General features: G+C 39.7%; 2 protein-coding genes across 4 annotated transcripts in view; one reads left to right on the plus strand and one right to left on the minus strand.

The window, feature by feature from the left end:
• Positions 1 to 1,887, plus strand: part of LOC124872670 (major intrinsically disordered NOTCH2-binding receptor 1-like homolog) — a 62,861-nt gene extending 60,974 nt beyond the window's left edge. For both annotated transcript variants that reach the window (XM_047372919.1, XM_047372923.1), the window contains one exon: positions 1,490 to 1,887. In XM_047372919.1, the coding sequence (XP_047228875.1) occupies positions 1,490 to 1,684 (195 nt within the window). In that variant the 3' untranslated portion in view covers positions 1,685 to 1,887. The remainder of the gene's footprint in view (positions 1 to 1,489) is intronic.
• Positions 1,888 to 5,333: 3,446 nt separating this feature from the next.
• Positions 5,334 to 21,177, minus strand: part of LOC124872343 (solute carrier family 12 member 2-like) — a 90,711-nt gene continuing 74,867 nt past the window's right edge. For both annotated transcript variants that reach the window (XM_047372230.1, XM_047372229.1), the window contains 4 exons: positions 11,916 to 12,002; positions 10,489 to 10,624; positions 9,704 to 9,771; positions 5,334 to 8,509 (listed from right to left, as the gene is read on the minus strand). In XM_047372230.1, coding sequence (XP_047228186.1) covers positions 8,374 to 8,509; positions 9,704 to 9,771; positions 10,489 to 10,624; positions 11,916 to 12,002 — 427 coding nt within the window. In that variant the 3' untranslated portion in view covers positions 5,334 to 8,373. The remainder of the gene's footprint in view (positions 8,510 to 9,703; positions 9,772 to 10,488; positions 10,625 to 11,915; positions 12,003 to 21,177) is intronic.

The raw sequence follows: 21,177 nt of genomic DNA on the forward strand, positions 1-21,177 counted from the left end.
TGGAGTGAGGTTCACCACTTGGTGAACAACAGATTAAGAAAAATTCTCAATGTACGATTGCAAGGAATTTGGGGATTTAATCAGCTATAGTCCATAATATTATCAAAAGATTTAGAGAAGCTAGAGAAATCTCTGCAAGTAAGCAGCAAGGCTGAAACCCAACATCGAATGCGTGTGACCTTTGACCCCTCAGGAAGCATTCCATGTAAAACCAACATCATTCTGTAAGAGATATTACCATATAGGCTCAGGAACACTTCAGAAAACCATTGGCAGTTAACAGTTCGTTGCTACATCTACAAGGTCGAGTTAAAACTCTACCATGCAAAGCCAAAGCCATATATCAATAACACCCAGAAATGATGCTGGCTTCTTGGGCCCGAGCTCATCTATGATGGACTGACACAATGTGGAAAATGTGCTGTGGTCTGACGAGTACACATTTCAAATTGTTTTTGGACATCATGGACGTCGTTTTCTAAAAAAGAAAAGGACTATCTTCCCCTTCTTATTTCAGCGAGACGATGCCAAGCTACAATCTGCACATGTTCCAACAGCGTGGCTTCGTAGTAAAGGAGAGCGGGTACTAGACTGGCCTGTCTGTGGTCCAGTCCTGTCTCCCATTGAAAATATGTGGAGCATTATGAAGCGCGAAATGCAGCAACGGAGACCCTGGACTGTTGAGCTACTGGAGTTGTAAATCAAGATAAAATGGGAAAGAAGTCCACCACATAGCTCCAACAATCAGTTCCCCAAAGCTTATTGAGTTTTGTTAAAAGGAAAGGTGATGTAACACTTTGGTAACATGCTACTGTCCCAGGTTTTCTGGAGCGTGTTGAAGGCATCAAATTCAAAATTAGTGAATATTCGCAAAAACACAATAAAGGTTATCAGTTTGAACATTAAATATTTTGTGTTGTTCTGGATTCAGTTGAATATGGGTTAAACAGGATTTGCAAATCATAAATATTTTCACAATGTCCCAACTTCAATGGAATTGGGGTTATACATAGGAATTATACATAATGTGCAAACAACTTTTGGCTGCGAGGTGAGATGTCTTCAACAAACAGGAGATTAAGTCTAGTTGTCCTACATTTAAACTGTTAGCTTTGCGCCTCTTAGCTTCTATCATATGAAGTAGAGTATCAATGTTTAAAGACAGTTATGTCCTGTGTGACAAGAGCTTAATACCAAAAATTCTATTAACTTCCACCAAATGGTCTTTCAAAAGAAGGCAATGTCTTTTTAAGTTTGGGGAAAATTGTGTGATAACTCCAGTCTAAGCTAACATGTATAGCATTTCTTCTTATATAGGGTTTAAAATAGCATCACTTAACATAAATCACTGCTCTTTGCCTAAAAAGATGTATGATTTTCTTTTCATTTTTTCTTACCAAGTTCCTCAGGAACAACTTACTATTATAAAATTTGGAAATCACAGGGGACCCGATAATGATTGGTGCTCTCTGTTTTTTCCACAATATAGAACACAAAAACTCCAAGGGATCTGGACTTTTGGCTTGAAGACCTTTACACTCCAGGATTTGACTCTCTGCTCAAGAGAGAAGAAGCAGAGCAGAGGAGAAAAAGACTTTCCAAAATTGTTTCCTCAATTGTTTTGCTTGTTTGTGCTTGTCTCATTGCTATAATTGTTCCTATTGTGGTTTTCCAAAGGAACTGATTTGGGTGTTGTCATTGTGCTCTACATTACATCATCTCTAAAGAAAACAGGCAAAATACTGGCTGCTCAGCAATATGAGACTGTAATACTGTATGCCTGTGGTATCTAAACTTTCTTCCAAAAATAGTCGAGAGCCACAAAACTTCACTTATTTGATTCTACTCGCTATGAAATTCCGATGAAAATAAAACACGTGGCTAATAAAAGACAAATACTTTGTGTTGTACCTAACATTTTCTATCCTAAGAGTTTCGTTTTTTTGTTAAAACCTTTGCCTTATAAAACTGTAATAGTGTCCGTCTGCCTTAACCACCTGGGTAGTAAGGCCACATTTTTAACATTCTTAAATTGCGGTTAAGGGCCACACAAAATCAGTCTTGGGGCTGCAAATGATCCTCGGGCCAAGATTTGGATAACTCTGGCGAGTGAAAAAGTAACAATCTGGCCTAAATAGACTAATAAAGCTGCATGTCCTCTGCATAGACTGTGGAAACAAACATATCAACAGCAAACAAAAAACGATTAAAACAAGCCAAATACAAAGAAACAATAGGAAGTAGAACTTGCATATAACACCTTAAAAATTACCTTTTTTCCTTGCAACTAAACGATTAATTTATGGACATTGTAATCAGCTGTGTATGCTGCAATCTTCTGTAAATATTGTTTCTGACTTTAGGATCAGCAAACATGATTTTGAAATAGCTAAACATCTGGGTAAATGAATAGTAGAATGCACTTGCCAAAACATAGGAAAACCTATGTTAAATATGGATGTTTCTATGATGCAAAGGATCATAGAATCTATTCTAATTGTTTTTTCTTTACATGTAAGAGAATTAATGGGAGTCAACTCCTACCCCTCCATGGAAGGACAGTGCCTTTAGATGAGACACTGAACCCCACAGGCCCCCTTTGTGCCCATTTGTGCATAGAATAGGCAATGCAGGATGACCCATCTTGCTTCCTTTCAATTAAACTAACAAAAATCAATAACTGAAACATAAAACACTACAGTTAGCGTTTGCTTCATGTAGGAGCTCATGAGATTCTTTATCTACTGCTATTCTACTTTCCTGTAGTGCCTGGTTGAGCTACAGGGTTGCCTTTAATGATTTAAGGCTAAAGAAATAAAAAGATTTTTTTTTTTAAATCACAGAAACCAAAAGACAAGAGATTTCAACTGATTTTTTTTAATTTTATTCATTTATTGCAATAAAGATATACAAAGTACTTGTAATCATAACTGTTAAAATGTTAGAAAAAGTATATCTGTGACTGTTAACAGTACAGTGAATCAAATCATTACTGCTTCCACCAATCAGGTCAACTTCATCAAGGACTCTCCTTTAACCAGCTGTATCTCTCTCTCAAAAAACATTGAAAAGATTTTAAAAAAGTCAAAAAAATTAAATTTTGCTAAAATTAAAAAGCAAGTAGAATACTAACAGAAAAAAACATGCAAATTAACTTTGAACCAAAACCAAAATATTACACGAACAACAAACTGACAAATTCCATAGCTAAAATAAATACTTTCATCTCACCTAATGTAACAGAATTACTCCACTCCCTTAGACTATGAAGATTATTTACAAGTCAGGCCATGTTTGTGGAAAAGAGGACAATAGCTGCAGGTTTTTAGGACTGTGATTCTTTTATGTTGGAAACCAGTCACTTAGGTTGGACTACAGGTGTGGAATGATTTGGTAAAAGGATGCTGGCTAAGGAAGAAAAACAGTGAATGTGATCTTATTAATGCTGCCTTAGTTCAAGGTTAACAAATTACTTCTGATTTGTGGAACAGAACATTGACATATTTACTTTTTAGAACCTACTCAAAGACAAAATCAATAGGCACAAACACTAACTGGCTCTGATCATCATGTGATATATCAAAGACTACAGGTCAGACCGATGGATATACAGGTCCTTCTCAAAATATTAGCATATTGTGATAAAGTTCATTATTTTCCATAATGTCATGATGAAAATTTAACATTCATATATTTTAGATTCATTGCACACTAACTGAAATATTTCAGGTCTTTTATTGTCTTAATACGGATGATTTTGGCATACAGCTCATGAAAACCCAAAATTCCTATCTCACAAAATTAGCATATCATTAAAAGGGTCTCTAAACGAGCTATGAACCTAATCATCTGAATCAACGAGTTAACTCTAAACACCTGCAAAAGATTCCTGAGGCCTTTAAAGATCCCAGCCTGGTTCATCACTCAAAACCCCAATCATGGGTAAGACTGCCGACCTGACTGCTGTCCAGAAGGCCACTATTGACACCCTCAAGCAAGAGGGTAAGACACAGAAAGACATTTCTGAACGAATAGGCTGTTCCCAGAGTGCTGTATCAAGGCACCTCAGTGGGAAGTCTGTGGGAAGGAAAAAGTGTGGCAGAAAACGCTGCACAACGAGAAGAGGTGACCGGACCCTGAGGAAGATTGTGGAGAAGGGCCGATTCCAGACCTTGGGGGACCTGCGGAAGCAGTGGACGGAGTCTGGAGTAGAAACATCCAGAGCCACCGTGCACAGGCGTGTGCAGGAAATGGGCTACAGGTGCCGCATTCCCCAGGTCAAGCCACTTTTGAACCAGAAACAGCGGCAGAAGCGCCTGACCTGGGCTACAGAGAAGCAGCACTGGACTGTTGCTCAGTGGTCTAAAGTACTTTTTTCGGATGAAAGCAAATTCTGCATGTCATTCGGAAATCAAGGTGCCAGAGTCTGGAGGAAGACTGGAGAGAAGGAAATGCCAAAATGCCAGAAGTCCAGTGTCAAGTACCCACAGTCAGTGATGGTCTGGGGTGCCGTGTCAGCTGCTGTTGTTGGTCCACTGTGTTTTATCAAGGGCAGGGTCAATGCAGCTAGCTATCAGGAGATTTTGGAGCACTTCATGCTTCCATCTGCTGAAAAGCTTTATGGAGATGAAGATTTCATTTTTCACCACGACCTGGCACCTGCTCACAGTGCCAAAACCACTGGTAAATGGTTTACTGACCATGGTATCACTGTGCTCAATTGGCCTGCCAACTCTCCTGACCTGAACCCCATAGAGAATCTGTGGGATATTGTGAAGAGAACGTTGAGAGACTCAAGACCCAACACTCTGGATGAGCTAAAGGCCGCTATCGAAGCATCCTGGGCCTCCATAAGACCTCAGCAGTGCCACAGGCTGATTGCCTCCATGCCACGCCGCATTGAAGCAGTCATTTCTGCAAAAGGATTCCCGACCAAGTATTGAATGCATAACTGTACATGATTATTTGAAGGTTGATGTTTTTTGTATTAAAAACACTTTTCTTTTATTGGTCGGATGAAATATGCTAATTTTGTGAGATAGGAATTTTGGGTTTTCATGAGCTGTATGCCAAAATCATCCGTATTAAGACAATAAAAGACCTGAACTATTTCAGTTAGTGTGCAATGAATCTAAAATATATGAATGTTAAATTTTCATCATGACATTATGGAAAATAATGAACTTCATCACAATATGCTAATATTTTGAGAAGGACCTGTATGTGTGTATATACTGAATATAGGCCTATATATTTTTTGCTATAACATACAAATACAGAATGTGTTTGTTTTGTTCAGTGTTGCTTTACAGAAGGAAGAGTGACTGTTTCAATGTGATTATGAACATCGGGTCACGCCTTTATTTGGTTTAGTACACAAAGGTGCCTTCAGACGTCAAAACTCAGAGCTCATTTCTGTTCTGTTTCAGAGTCCATCCTAAAATAAAATAGCTTGTTCTGAGCATGAATTAGTGTATTCTTCAAAGTAGTTCATGCTGAAGAACTCAATAGACATTTATAGAACTCACTATTAGCAGTTCAAAATAGCTTGTATTGTGTAGTGGCTGCCTGGGATGGGTTATTATCAAACATTGATTTATGATGGTGAAGACAAACTCCAATTGATTATGTTTGCAAAAACTATACAAGTATAATTAGAACTGTTGGTTCCATGACTGCATCAATCAAAATCAATTAATTTCAAAATGTGATTGAATCTAATTATTGCACACACACAGGACTACAGTTGCACTACAAAATACAAGTGATTTACTGAGGAACCAAATTAGATAATGGGTAAGTTGGAGTTTTATTAGTATTTGTGTGTGAATGAATGAAGGGACAGAGGTACAGCCAAGAAAAACTGAATACTTTCTTTAAATTATTCCACTAACTACTACTAAATATGGTGATCACATGTGAAGTCAATGTTGATCACCCCAAATAGCTGCATCTGTTGGTGAATATGCCGAATTTTTAAACTGAACTGAACAAATTCTGAATAGTGTCTGGACAGCTCTTGTTTTTGGGAAAACAGTTTGTTATGCCCAACCTTGACAAAGTAAACGCTTCCAAAAACTTATTCCGAACACCAGAAATGAGCTGGGAAGTTGCTTCCCAAAAAAATAGGATGGAGCTGTTGCTTTCACACTTCTAAGGATGGGTATATTGATGATGTAAGTATTTTGACCATCCCTCTTCACTTTACACGTCAGGACACAGCGCCTAAAACACAGCAGAAGAATGATAAAGGGGAGAAAGTGCTGTGCTTATTGCAGTCAATGTGAAAAACCAGATGCATGAGAATGACGAAAAAAAGAAACTAGCTACCTGCTTGGAAGCTGGAGTTCATCAGAATACTGTACATTCCACTAACCTAAGTATGGTTTGACATTCTTCCTCAAAAACGGCATACAATCAGTGACAGATTATATGGAAGCAACAAGGTGAAGGCTGTACTTGTTAAAATAAATTTTACTTTACAGTTATACTTGTAGCTGTTTCTCAGCTACAACCACAATGATCAGCAAACATAAGAGCTGTTCTTCTGACTTGCCTATATGTAGACCCTGTGCAATCACATTCAAACGTCCTGTAAAACCACGTTGACTCTGATCTGTTAATCAAATTGACCAATTAACTTTTCTTGTCATGAATCCAAGTTTGACAGCAGAAGTGCATCATTAGGCGTCTACTTATTCGCTTTTCGTGATTGCATAAGCAATAGTTATAAATGTGTCTCTAGCTCTGTGGATTTATTTACTAAAAACCTCTCCAAATATAAATGACAGTTATACTCTGGGTTTGTGTGAGCAAAGACATGTTCTACGTGTGACCTATTTTACACGCATTATCAGAGTGGAAAAGTTTACATATGGCTTTTCATGGAACCATAGCACTGCTTCTTCAGACCAATGAAGGACGTGTTGAAGGTTCTCATCCAATGAAACAAGGGTCTTTGCACAGAAAACAACTGGATCATAACTTCAATTTACAAGATCATATGCATAGAGGTACATTTTTACTCAGCCAAACAACATTCTCTATCTAGAGGTGTGAAAATGTCACAAATATGTAAGCACTGTGAGAATTGGAGGCCACCAGTTCTCAGAGTAGCCTGATGGCAAACAAGGAGCCAAGTAAGCTGACATGAAAGTATACATCAGTGCCAAATATTACAGCTGACGGACTACTTCACAGCAATGTGCAGCAAAAACCAGAGTACACAAAACTCAGAAATACTACAAATGCATTTACATTACAAGCAAAATTAGACTTGAGACAAAACCATGGATTGCTTCCTGCATTGATACATAAATAACATAGCCAGTATGGCTTTGGAGACAGGGAAACCATTGTTAGAACAATCATTAAGGCAAGATTTTAATTAGGTTGTTGAGGAGAGTAGTATCTTTAGAGGGGAAGAACAGAAACATTACTCGGAGGAACTCTCAGTGTAGTCAGTCAGCAGCTTCCCAACAAGGCTAATTAAACATTAGATTCACATCTTTACTAACAGCTGGTTTAATTTAAAACCAAATACAATCGTATCCAGGCACTATGCCCAAAGGGTCACATGTGTCCAGTAACAGCCTATTGAAAATAATCAACAACTTTACAATGGAAGACAAACTAAGCTCGGAATCATTATGAGCAGATTAGAGGAATCTAAAAAAAAAAAAAAAAGACAAAAAGGCTTCATGCAACCAAGTGGAAATCTTTTACTAAATTCTAGCAATCAGATGGGATCACAATAAAAATGCATTAAATTATGTATCCACCAATATCATGTGTTATATTGTCAATCTGATTAGCGCTTAGAATTATTTCATCAGATCCAACCGAAAGGCACATCTGTAAGGCTTTAGAAGGTGTTGCAAAGCATTCTGTTGTTCTCTCCAATGTTCAAACAAAAAAAGGTGATTATTGCTGCAACAATAAGTACAGCATTAATCCTAATAAGTTCAAAATAATTTCCATATCATGACAACAACAAAGTAAAAATGTTGTGCATGCCTGCTTTAGAGCCTGAGAAAAAAGGACTTTGAACAGAAATGACAAAAAATAATAATAAAAAAAAACTAAAGTTACAAGAAAAAAGGACAATTTGGAATAAATACAAAAAGGGGCTGAGAGGGCAACCTTACTAATAACCCTAACCCTGACATTCCGTCTTCAAATATAGATCTTTTAAACATCTCAACCAGTTCCACGTCCTTCTTTATATCAGCAGTGGCTGTGCTTTCTACAGTTTCTGAAGTGTTATTATGCACCTTTAATTTTGGGCTTTAACTGGGACATGTGTGGCTTTGCTTGCAGCTGCAGAAGTGAAAGTGAAACCTAAAAACACAGGTTTTCTCCCCTGTGCTAGGACTAAGAATAGAAGGTGAGGACGCTCTGGTGGTTGCCGCGCACAAAGAGGATGGGGGGAAGGTCCTTAGACAGCACCTCCAGCCAGGCCATGTAGAGGGCACTGGAGACCGCTCCCTTACGAGCTAACGGCAGGCTCCTGGAGAGAGGAACAAGAATTATATATATATTTTAAAAATATATATATACACTTTGGCTACTGTGCTTTAATGTTAGACTTTTGAATTCTTATAATAAATGAATACCATTGCTGATAAAGTTTGCTACCCGTACTTAGATTATGTCTAATCAAATTTGTCCTCTATAATTAAAAACATATTAAAGAGAAAGTTATGCCTGATGCTCCATTTGTTACCAAGTAAATGTAGGTTAGCATCCCAGTCATCTGTTCCTCTTTATTAAGACAGCAAATAACAGCACAATTTAACATGTTCCTGTATGTTTTCCTAATAACGGAGCAAGAACAGTGTTTCCCTGCGAAAACTGTGGCTGATCGGGGTTTATGCAGCAGAAAGTTCTACTGCCAAAAAGACAGACACTGCTCTGTGAAGTGGATGTGGATAGGTTTGTTCAACCCCTGTTGAGTCGGAGTCTGTGGATGTGTACACCCTGCAGTCAGTCAGTTGGGTTCATATAGTTTTAGTCCAACTTCTATGCAAGATTATATACAAGATGCTGTTGTCTACAAACACTACCATTTCATAAGGCAAGATTGACGGTTATTGCCACCTGAGGTGGAAGGAGAAAGCAGACATCCATGTCGTCTCTGGAGAAGACAGTCTTCACACCAAGTAGAACAGGCAGCAGATTCCAAAGTGACTTAAAAGTTTCTTCAGTTCTGGGTGTGGCGCTGGCGGTGTAGGGGCTAGCATGCGACCACATATAGAGGCTATAGTCCTAGAAGCGGCCGTCCCGGGTTTGAGTCCCGGACCCGGTGACCTTTACCGAATGTCTCCCCCTCTCTTTGCCCCTCCTTCCTGTCTGCCTACTATCAAAAATAAAGGCCTCTAGTGCCAAAACAAAATTCTTAAAAAAAAAAAAAGTCAATTTCTTCAGTTCAACTAGAGTCTAAATTAACTGGAGTACTGAACTGTCTGCTGCTGTGGGCAGACAAACAATAGAGATGTCGTCCTCTGTTACCTGAACTTTAGATAAAATCCCTATGAATGCAAATAAACTTCACTTTTTCACCCTGGTTTGGTGTCTGGGTCACTATCTGAAGCAAAGAAAGATATTTTTTCCAGCTCGGAGTGTTTTGTAGTATTGGAGCAGAAATAAATCTCTGTTGTAGCTGAAGAACACACTTTAAAATATTGGACACACAACTGCTTACATGACGATGAGGTTGGCTATGCTTGAGTGCTCCTTCAGCAGCTCGTTGAGCCTGATCTGACGGTTGGTCTGGGAAGCAAACAGAATAGATATTTGGACACTATACATTCTACACAAACAACAAAAAAATAAAGACTGGGCACCAACATTGTTTCAGGGTAAGGAGATCAGTGATGAGGTATAAAACACACCCAGGACAAGCACATTGATGATGGACCACACTAAAGAACCCCTACAGACCTGACATGGCTCAACTTAAGCTGCAAATAAAATCACTGGACTTTTACATGCTTTTCCAGACAAAAAAAACAAAAACACTTTTACAGAATATTTTTCCTGAATCATTTGAATCAGAGGATTAGCAGGATGTTTTACAGGCGAGTTGCCTCTTTACTGTCTGTTTGGATTGATTCCTGTGCTAATTGCACAAGCTGTGTTCACTGTACTTTAGAATTATCTATGTAAGTACAACAATCTGAGTTTTTTTTACATGTCAGTATGTCCCATGTTCACATTATAATAGCAGTAGTGAGCTAAACACTTTTCACTCAGATGAATCAGAAACAAAATATCCAAAAACTGCTACTGTTCAGGTGATTTTTGTTTATCTAATGATGTTCTGGTTGTTGCTGAACTAGAGGTTGATGATCTGATTCAATGATCTTCCTCTTGTGACTGAATCAGTTAGGTTGAATGTTAAAGCCAGGCTTCATCAGGACCTAATTATGTTTAAGACCACACAGAGGAAGTATGCTGCAGTGAATCAGAGAGCAAAAGTGTGCAGACCTTGGCACGGTAGAGTTCCAGCTCATTGTCCGTGATTCTCCAGGGTTCACTGTTTTTTAATCCCTCAGCTGCCTCCAGCTCCATGTTGTCTTCCTTCAGGCGGTATGGCTCAACCATCTCCTCAAAGGCTGCCACACTGTGTCACAACAAAGGCTTCATGGTTAGCAACATGACACTGGGTGCAGAATTCCTTGTTCAGGCACTTTTACCTCAATGTGACAAGAATTTAACAAAAAGCAATCACACTGGTTCCTGCGTGTGTGTTTGGATATTACTGGAATTTAGGTTTAATTCATCATTCAGGAGAAGTGTTAAGTGATAGTGGGAAAATAGGTCATACTGTTTATTCAGTTTTACTATGTGGGTCCTAAATCAGCTTGTTGAATATGAGATGTCCTGTTCAGACTAGATATCCAATGTTGTGTTTTCACCACTTGAGGGCAGCAGTGATCCAAACGTTTAGTAGTTAAACCTCCTCTTCCTGCTGCTGCTTTCTCTATAACTGATCTGCAATTCCCTAAGACACTGAATTTTGGCTTTTCATTCTCTGTAAGCCATAATCAGTAAAACTACAAGAAATAAAGGCTTGAAATATTTCACTATGTGTAAGGAATCTATACGTGAGTTTCACTCTGAAATGAGTGACAATATTCAAAATGTTTTGAGCTGTACTTGTATTTAGGCTTCTAAAAGTCCTCAGTCTAACTGCCACATGCAAACAGAAAAACCACACAGTTTAAAATGAATGACAGATGTCTAAAAGAAGAAACTATTGCTCACATAAAGCTCAGATAAAGTACGTGTTTGATGTAGCTTTTATTGTTGCCCAGCATCAACCCATTCAGTCCTAAAGGCATCTTTTAGAAAGCCTTAAATGGTAAATGGACTGAACTTATACAACGCCATTCCAATCATAGCGACCACTCAAAATGCTTTACATTAGAGCCACATTCACCCACAATCATACATTGATACGCAGATCGGTAAGCAACTTTTAGTTAAGTGCTTTGCCCAGGGGCAGACCGACATGTAGCAGGAGGAAGTTGGAATTAAACCCACAACGTTTGGATAGCAAGACCACTCTCCTCACTGAACCACAGTCGCCTGTAAAATATGAAGAACATCTGTATGGTGAGAAAAGTCTGCTGATGCCTAAAGGAGCTCAAAATCATTTCAGAAAGGAAGCTCTTTTTAGAAAAAGACTCTTGGAGATGTTTGTTGTTGATTTTAAAGTTTTTATGTCCAAAAAATTTTGAGACTTTAAAAGTAAAATCTGACTTTAGAAGGGACCCAGTCAAGTGTGGGTGACATGTTCTGGGAGTAAGGAGGAAAGATGGTGAGGATGACTAGGAACAATGAACAATAATTACAATGGAAACTATGGATTTGGTGAAAGAAACTTTGCTTCTGCTAGAGAGAGAACTTACTGCTCCTTCTTGGGTTTGGTGTTGATGTCTCCCAGCACAGTGATGTCGGAGAAGTCTATTCTGAACTTGCTCAGTAGAGTTGCCATCCTGCACAAAAAGTAATAAACAACTCTAACAGCTGTAGGAGACACTGTAGCTTAGAGGCATGCACAGATCTCTGACTGAACCTGAAAGACTGGGGAGGCTGCTGAAAGCAGATAAAGCAGGGTTTACTTGGACCCGGAAGAAGTTTTTCCCCCAGACTCCATTTCTTCCTGCATAAACTTCAAAGGAGCGGGGTTTGCATGATTGTGTCAGTTCAAACACATCCAAATACAAATTCAGCACAATCTCATTTTGATGTAATGGAACCATACAGTGAGTGGAAGAGAACAATTCAATTCAGTTTTATTTATATAGCGCCAATTCACAACACATGTCCTCTCAAGGCACTTCACAAAGTCAGTTCAATCGAATCATACAGCTGTCATGTACATACATTCTAATTAATCCTTACTATCAAACAGTGCAGTCAGATTAAGTTTATTATTTAAATTGGTTAAAAAGTTTTTCTATCTAAGGAAACCCAGCAGAGTGCATTGAGCTATTGACTTGCAGAAGTCACTCCTCCTGGATGAGCATGTAGAGACAGTGGACAGTCGCTGGCATCGACCTTGCAGCAATCCCTCATACTTAGCATGCATGCAGCAACAATGGGGAGGAAAACCCTCTTAACAGGAAGAAACCTCCAGCAGAACCACTCGGTGTGAGCGGCCATCTGCCACGACCCACTGGGGGTTTGAGAGAACAGAGCAGAGACACACAAAGAACACAAAGAAAGAAATGTAAAACATTAATGGTTATAGCTCCTTTAGAGACTTCATCTAGGAGAGAAAGACAGCTAAGCAGATGAACTCTGAAAGAGAGCACATACAGTTAGTCACGGTAAAAGCTCAGTCAGTAGCTATGTCTAGGAGAGACTGGGTTAAACACTGAAAGACAGGGCCAAGTGGATCATCTGTATAAGGTGATCATTAAAGTTGTTGGCAGCAGCAGCTTGGCCAATGTCCCCCTCCAGGAAGGTGTCACAGCTAAACAGAGAGCCAGGCTTATAAACGTAGCTTAAAGGAAGAGAAGTTAGTGACCTGATTTGTGACAATCAGATTGATTTATTTTGCTTCACAGAAACCTGGCTGCAGCAAGAGGATTATGTTACAATAAATGAGTCAACTCCTACTAATTATTTAAATTTTCACATTCCTCGAAATACTGGGCGAGGAGGAGTAGCAACCATCTTTCAGTCCGATTTATTGATTAGTCCCAGACCAATCAATAGCTACAACTCTTTTGAATATTTAATCTTTAGGTTTCCTCATCCAAATTGCAAAGCACTAAAACCACTTCTGTTTGTTGTTTTGTACTGTCCACCAGGTCCTTACTCTCAATTTTTAGATCAGTTTTCAGACCTTTAATCTAATTTAGTGTTAAATACAGATAAGGTTATTATAGTGGGGGATCTTAACATTCATGTTGACACTGAAAGTAATAGCTTAAATATAGCCTTTAAAGCTATCTTAGACTCAATTGACTATGCACAAAACATTAACAAACCTACCCACCTTTGTCTTCATTCTCTGGACCTTGTGCTGACATATGGCATTGAGTGTAAAGAAATAACAATATTTCCTCATAACCCTGTACTGTCTGATCATTTTTTTAATAACCTTTGAGTTTAATTCAACTGAGTACTCCACACCTGAAAGAAAATTTCATTATAGTAGATCATTATTAGACAATGCTGTAACAACCTTTAAAGAATCTGTTCCACTTTTAAGTTCCTCATTATCACTGAACAGCACAGTGGAGGGCAATAATTTTGTTTCTGCCCCTTCACAAATTGATTCTCTTGTTCATAGTGTTACTTCATCATTGCGTGGTGCATTAGACAATGCAGCCCCCTTGAAAAAGAAGGTAATTATTCATAAGATGCAGGCTCCTTGGTTTAATTTAGATCTGCGTACTTTAAAGCACAAGGTTAGAAAATTGGAGAGAAAATGACGCTCTACACACCTAGAGGATTCCTACTTAATCTGGAAAAATAGCCTACTGTTGTATAAAAAGACACTTCGCCAAGCCAGAACAGCTTATTTCTCATCATTAATATAAGATAACAAGAATAATCCTAGGTTTCTCTTTAGTACAGATGCTAAACTTAGAGTCATAGCTCTGTTGAGCCATCCATTCCCTTGGCTCTTAGCAGCCATGACTTTATGGGATTCTTCTTAAATAAAATTGATTCTATTAAAAATAAATCTTTGACATACTCCTGAAGATGATAACTTCATCCTCAGCAAGTGAGACAACATAGGAAGTAACCGTAGAACTTGATTTGTGTTTGGACTGTTTTGATCCTGTGAAGCTTCCTGAGTTATCAGAAATATTAGCTTAATCTAAACCTTCAACTTGTATGTTAGACCCAATCCCAACCAAATTATTTAAGGAAGTGTTCCCTCTGATTACCAGCCCCATTTAAGGTATGATTAATCTAACTTTAGTAAATGGATATGTACCACAGGCTTTTAAGGTAGCTGTAATTAAACCATTACTTAAGAAACCTCCACTTGATCGAGATGACTTGAAAAATTACAGACCTATATCCAATCTTCCATTCTTAACTAAAATTCTTGAAAAAAATAGTTGCTAATCAAATGTGTGAGCATTTAAACAGCAATGACCTGTTTGAAGAGTTTCAGTCAGGTTTCAGAGCTCATCATAGCACTGAAACAGCTCTGCTGAAAGTCACTAATGATATTCTTGTGGCCTCAGATAATGGACTTGTGTCTGTACTGGTTCTGTTAGATCTCAGTGTTGCATTTGATACAGTCGATCACAATATTTTCTTAGAAAGGCTGGAATATGCTGTAGGGATCAGGGGAACAGCGCTAGGTTGGTTTAAATCTTATTTGTCTGACAGACTCCAGTTAGTTCATGTAAATGATAAATCATCCTTAAACACCAGGGTTAATTGTGGAGTACCACAGGGTTCAGTACTTGGGCCAATTCTCTTTACTATTTATATATATATATATATATATATATATATATATATATACTTCCAATAGGTAAAATTATCAGGCAGCATGGGATAAATTTTCACTGTTACGCTGATGATACTCAGCTTTACTAATCCATAAATCCTGATGAGCCCAACCAGTTAGATAGACTACAAGCATGTCTTGAAGACATAAAAACTTGGATGACTTTACATTTTCTACTTCTAAATTCAGACAAGACAGAAGTTGTCGTCTCTGGACCGGAGTCTTTAAAAAAGAAACTGCTTAGTCAATCACTTAACCTGGATGGCCTTAAATTGACCTCCGGTAATAAAATAAAATACCTTGGTGTTATTTTTGACCAGGACATGTCATTTAAATCCCATATTAAACAGGTTTCTAGGATTTCCTTATTTCACATCCGGAACATTGCCAAAATTAGAAATATCCTATCCAGGAGTGATGCTGAAAAACTAGTCCATGCATTTGTTACTTCAAGGCTGGACTATTGTAATTCGTTACTATCAGGATGTCCACAAAATGCAGTTAAAAGCCTTCAGCTGATTCAAAATGCTGCAGCAAGAGTTCTGATGACAATTAAAAAGATAGATCATATTTCTCCTATTTTAGTTTCCCTTCATTGGCTCCCTGTTAAATCCAGAATAGAATTTAAAATTCTCCTCCTCACATATAAAGCCTTTAATGATCTAGCTCCATCATACATCAGAGATCTGATTGGTCCATATGTTAGAGTGGCTTAGGTTATCCTGAGGAATCTCTGTAGTTATGCTGCTATAGGCTTAGACTGCTGTGGCACTCTGTGTCTACCTGTGACACCTTCCTGGAGGGGGGCACCGTCCAAGCTGCTGCCGCCAACACCTTAATGGTCACCTTATACAGATGATCCACATGGCCCTGTCTATCAGTGTTTAACCCTGTCTCTCCTAGACATAGCTACTGACTGAGCTTTTACTGTCACCAATTGTACAGGTCCTTCTCAAAATATTGTGATAAAGTTCATTATTTTCCATAATGTCATGATGAAAATTTAACATTCATATATTTTAGATTCATTGCACACTAACTGAAATATTTCAGGTCTTTTATTGTCTTAATATGGATGATTTTGGCATACAGCTCATGAAAACCCAAAATTCCTATCTCACAAAATTAGCATATTTCATCCGACCAATAAAAGAAGTGTTTTTAATACAAAAAACGTCAACCTTCAAATAATCATGTACAGTTATGCACTCAATACTTGGTCGGGAATCCTTTGGCAGAAATGACTGCTTCAATGCGGCGTGGCATGGAGGCAATCAGCCTGTGGCACTGCTGAGGTCTTATGGAGGCCCAGGATGCTTCGATAGCGGCCTTTAGCTCATCCAGAGTGTTGGGTCTTGAGTCTCTCAACGTTCTCTTCACAATATCCCACAGATTCTCTATGGGGTTCAGGTCAGGAGAGTTGGCAGGCCAATTAAGCACAGTGATACCATGGTCAGTAAACCATTTACCAGTGGTTTTGGCACTGTGAGCAGGTGCCAGGTCGTGCTGAAAAATGAAATCTTCATCTCCATAAAGCTTTTCAGCAGATGGAAGCATGAAGTGCTCCAAAATCTCCTGATAGCTAGCTGCATTGACCCTGCCCTTGATAAAAAACAGTGGACCAACACCAGCAGCTGACACGGCACCCCAGACCATCACTGACTGTGGGTACTTGACACTGGACTTCTGGCATTTCCTTCTCCCCAGTCTTCCTCCAGACTCTGGCACCTTGATTTCCGAATGACATGCAGAATTTGCTTTCATCCGAAAAAAGTACTTTGGACCACTGAGGAACAGTCCAGTGCTGCTTCTCTGTAGCCCAGGTCAGGCGCTTCTGCCGCTGTTTCTGGTTCAAAAGTGGCTCGACCTGGGGATTGCGGCACCTGTAGCCCATTTCCTGCACACGCCTGTGCACGGTGGCTCTGGATGTTTCTACTCCAGACTCAGTCCACTGCTTCCGCAGGTCCCCCAAGGTCTGGAATCGGCCCTTCTCCACAATCTTCCTCAGGGTCCGGTCACCTCTTCTCGTTGTGCAGCGTTTTCTGCCACACTTTTTCCTTCCCACAGACTTCCCACTGAGGTGCCTTGATACAGCACTCTGGGAACAGCCTATTCGTTCAGAAATGTCTTTCTGTGTCTTACCCTCTTGATTGAGGGTGTCAATAGTGGCCTTCTGGACAGCAGTCAGGTCGGCAGTCTTACCCATGATTGGGGTTTTGAGTGATGAACCAGGCTGGGAGTTTTAAAGGCCTCAGGAATCTTTTGCAGGTGTTTAGAGTTAACTCTAAACTCGTTGATTCAGATGATTAGGTTCATAGCTCGTTTAGAGACCCTTTTAATGATATGCTAATTTTGTGAGATAGGAATTTTGGGTTTTCATGAGCTGTATGCCAAAATCATCCGTATTAAAACAATAAAAGACCTGAAATATTTCAGTTATTGTGCAATGAATCTAAGATATATGTATGTTAAATTTTCATCATTACATTATGGAAAATAATGAACTTTATCACAATATGCTAATATTTTGAGAAGGACCTGTATGTGCTCTCTTTCAGACTATAGATCTGTTCTTTCTTTTTAGGTGAAACTACTAAAGGAGCTACATCCATTAACATTTACTTTTCCTTCCCATAGAAAGGACTCCTGGATCAGTGCTTCTTTGTTCTCTTTGTGTCTCTGCTCTGTTCTCTCAAACCCCCAGTCGGTCGTGGCAGATGGCCACTCATACTGAGCCTGGTTCTGCTGGAGGTTTCTTCCTGTTAAAAGGGAGTTTTTCCTCTCCATTGTCACTACATGCATGCTCAGTATGAGGGATTGCTGCAAAGTCAACGCCAGTGACTGTCCACTGTCTCTACATGCTCATCTGGGATGAGGGAATGCTGCAAGTCTCTGACTCGATGCAATCTGCTGGGTTTCCTTAGATAGAAAAACGTTTTATTCAATTTGAATAAATAACTGAAGCTGACTACACTGTTCAATGGTTAGGATTAACTGGAATGCATGTGCCTGACTTGAAATGTATATGATTCGACTGAATTGACTTAGCCCATTTTAAAGGTGCCCACCTTTCACACAATGCAAATGGAAACAACGCTCTCCAATTATTTTTACCTCCGCCTCCCTCCCTGTTGGATGGAGTAAGGGGGAGTCAGGTTTAGCCTAAACCAGCTCAGTTATGATTGAGGTGCAAACACACCCTCCATTTCTGCTACCTGTATGACCCCTTCTCTTTTCCAATGGTTATAATCAGTCTGACAGAGAGAGGTACCCCCAATCCTTGTGTTTTTTAGAATAACAATGGCCACCAGTGGGCTCTACATGGACAAACTTTATCAGTTTATTATTTTACTTAGTACCCCTACACATAGTAGTTTATTCTAACCTCCCCAAAAACCCCGCACCATTCCAAACCCTTTGTGAAGTGCCTTGAGACGTGAATTGGCGCTATATAAATAAAACTGAATTGAATTGAAGATGATTCGTCATGTACATAACCAAACTGCAATCTGTCAGACAAATAAGATTTAAACCAGCCTAGTGCTGTTTCCCTGATCCCTACAGCCTATTCCAGCCTTTCTAAGACAATATTGTGATCGACTGTATCAAATGCAGCACTGAGATCTAACAGAACAAGTACAGTCCATTATCCGAGGTCAGGAGAATATCATGAGTCAAATCATGAGTGATTTTCAGCAGAGCTGTTTCAGTGCTATGATGAGCTCTAAAGCCTGACTGAAACTCTTCAAACAGGTCATTGGTCTGTAAATGCTCACACAGTGAAGTGGTGTGTATTTGTTAAAAGAGCATGTGTCGAACTGTGAGCTAGAAAGTGCACCCGGTATTGTGCAGATGAAGGCTTTGCTGCTACTGTAGCACCCAGTTAATTTTAGCCAACAAAAGGAAGTGGGAGGGATGACAGACTGTGGAAGTAGGAGTGTGTATCAGATAACACAGCAGTGAGGGTCATCTTTGCAGTGCATTAAGGCACCAAATTTTAATAAATATAGATGATGCATGCTTTAGTTTAAATAGCCATTTGGCTTCTAACACTTATCATCCTTTTATTTTAAACAGCCTAGTGGTGGGTGAGTGGAAGTCTGTTATTTCAAGGTTTACAAACTGTGCTATCAGTTTCCAATCTGCGCCCATGCTTGGTCAGCCATACAGAGATTTGCATTCCTTGATCTCATTCTAAAATATATTTCCCTGGAAATCCATCAGCCTGGTTTACATACTTAACCCTGCTTTTATCACATTCCTGTTTACATGGCCTACAAACCTGAAAGCACCGTTTTCAATCAGCTCAAACTTTTCCTGCTGTCCCTCTAAACCAGGGGTGTCAAACGTACGGCCCGAGGGCCGGAACCAGCCCGCCAAGGGGTTAAGCCTGGCCCGGGGGATAAATGCATAACAATTACTCAGTAATGATTATTGAAGAAACAATGAACTTCATTTAACTGAAAATCTGCAGTTCCTATACGGTCCACCGGGGGCGCTGTGTTTTAGTCAGAGCAAACAACATGATGCAACACTGCGTTGGAACTAACAGCAGATGGTAGCACTGAGCTTCAGGTTCTGTAAGCGGCGTTTGGTTCTATCAATTTACCCACTTTTTCTGTTGGCCCTGGCACCCTCATCATCGAAATGTCTGCCATAAAAGAGAAAAGTAGACACAGGGTGTCAGATTTTTCAAGAAAAATTGACTTCTTAAATGGCGGTGGAGATGAATGGAAAACCCGTGTGCCTGTTGTGCCTGCAGCAAGTTTCGGTGCTTAAGGAATACAATATTTGGTGCCACTATGAAACTCAGCATGATGAAAAATAGAACAGCTTGCATGGAGAACTGGAAAACAGAAGATAAATGAAATTTTGGTGTGTCTGAGGAAACAGCAATCTATTTTCACCCGGAACAAATATATATATATATATATATATATGTGTGTATACATGCAGACACATGTGTGTGTGTGTATACACACAGACACATATACAGGGGTTGGACAATGAAACTGAAACACCTGGTTTTAGACCACAATCATTTATTAGTATGGTGTAGGGCCTCCTTTTGCGGCCAATACAGCGTCAATTTGTCTTGGGAATGACATATACAAGTCCTGCACAGTGGTCAGAGGGATTTTAAGCCATTCTTCTTGTAGGATAGTGGCCAGGTCACTACGTGATACTGGTGGAGGAAAACGTTTCCTGACTCGCTCCTCCAAAACACCCCAAAGTGGCTCAATAATATTTAGATCTGGTGACTGTGCAGGCCATGGGAGATGTTCAACTTCACTTTCATGTTCATCAAACCAATCTTTCACCAGTCTTGCTGTGTGTATTGGTGCATTGTCATCCTGATACACGGCAGCGCCTTCAGGATACAATGTTTGAACCATTGGATGCACATGGTCCTCAAGAATGGTTCGGTAGTCCTTGGCAGTGACGCGCCCATCTAGCACAAGTATTGGGCCAAGGGAATGCCATGATATGGCAGCCCAAACCATCACTGATCCACCCCCATGCTTCACTCTGGGCATGCAACAGTCTAGGTGGTACGCTTCTTTGGGGCTTCTCCACACCGTAACTCTCCCGGATGTGGAGAAAACAGTAAAGGTGGACTCATCAGAGAACAATGCATGTTTCACATTGTCCACAGCCCAAGATTTGCGCTCCTTGCACCATTGAAACCGATGTTTGGCATTGGCATGAGTGACCAAAGGTTTGACTATAGCAGCCCGGCCGTGTATATTGACCCTGTGGAGCTCCAGACGGACAGTTCTGGTGGAATCAGGAGAGTTGAGGTGCACATTTAATTCTGCCGTGATTTGGGCAGCCGTGGTTTTATGTTTTTTGGATACAATCCGGGTTAACAACCGAACATCCCTTTCAGACAGCTTCCTCTTGCGTCCACAGTTAATCCTGTTGGATGTGGTTCGTCCTTCTTGGTGGTATGCTGACATTACCCTGGATACCGTGGTTCTTGATACATCACAAAGACTTGCTGTCTTGGTCACAGATGTGCCAGCAAGACGTGCACCAACAATTTGTCCTCTTTTGAACTCTGGTATGTCACCCATAATGTTGTGTGTATTTCAATATTTTGAGCAAAACTGTGCTCTTACCCTGCTAATTGAACCTTCAGACTTTGCTCTTACTGGTGCAATGTGCAATCAATGAAGACTGGC

Source organism: Girardinichthys multiradiatus, chromosome 8 (assembly GCF_021462225.1).
Source record: "Girardinichthys multiradiatus isolate DD_20200921_A chromosome 8, DD_fGirMul_XY1, whole genome shotgun sequence".
NCBI classification, from domain to species: domain Eukaryota; kingdom Metazoa; phylum Chordata; class Actinopteri; order Cyprinodontiformes; family Goodeidae; genus Girardinichthys; species Girardinichthys multiradiatus.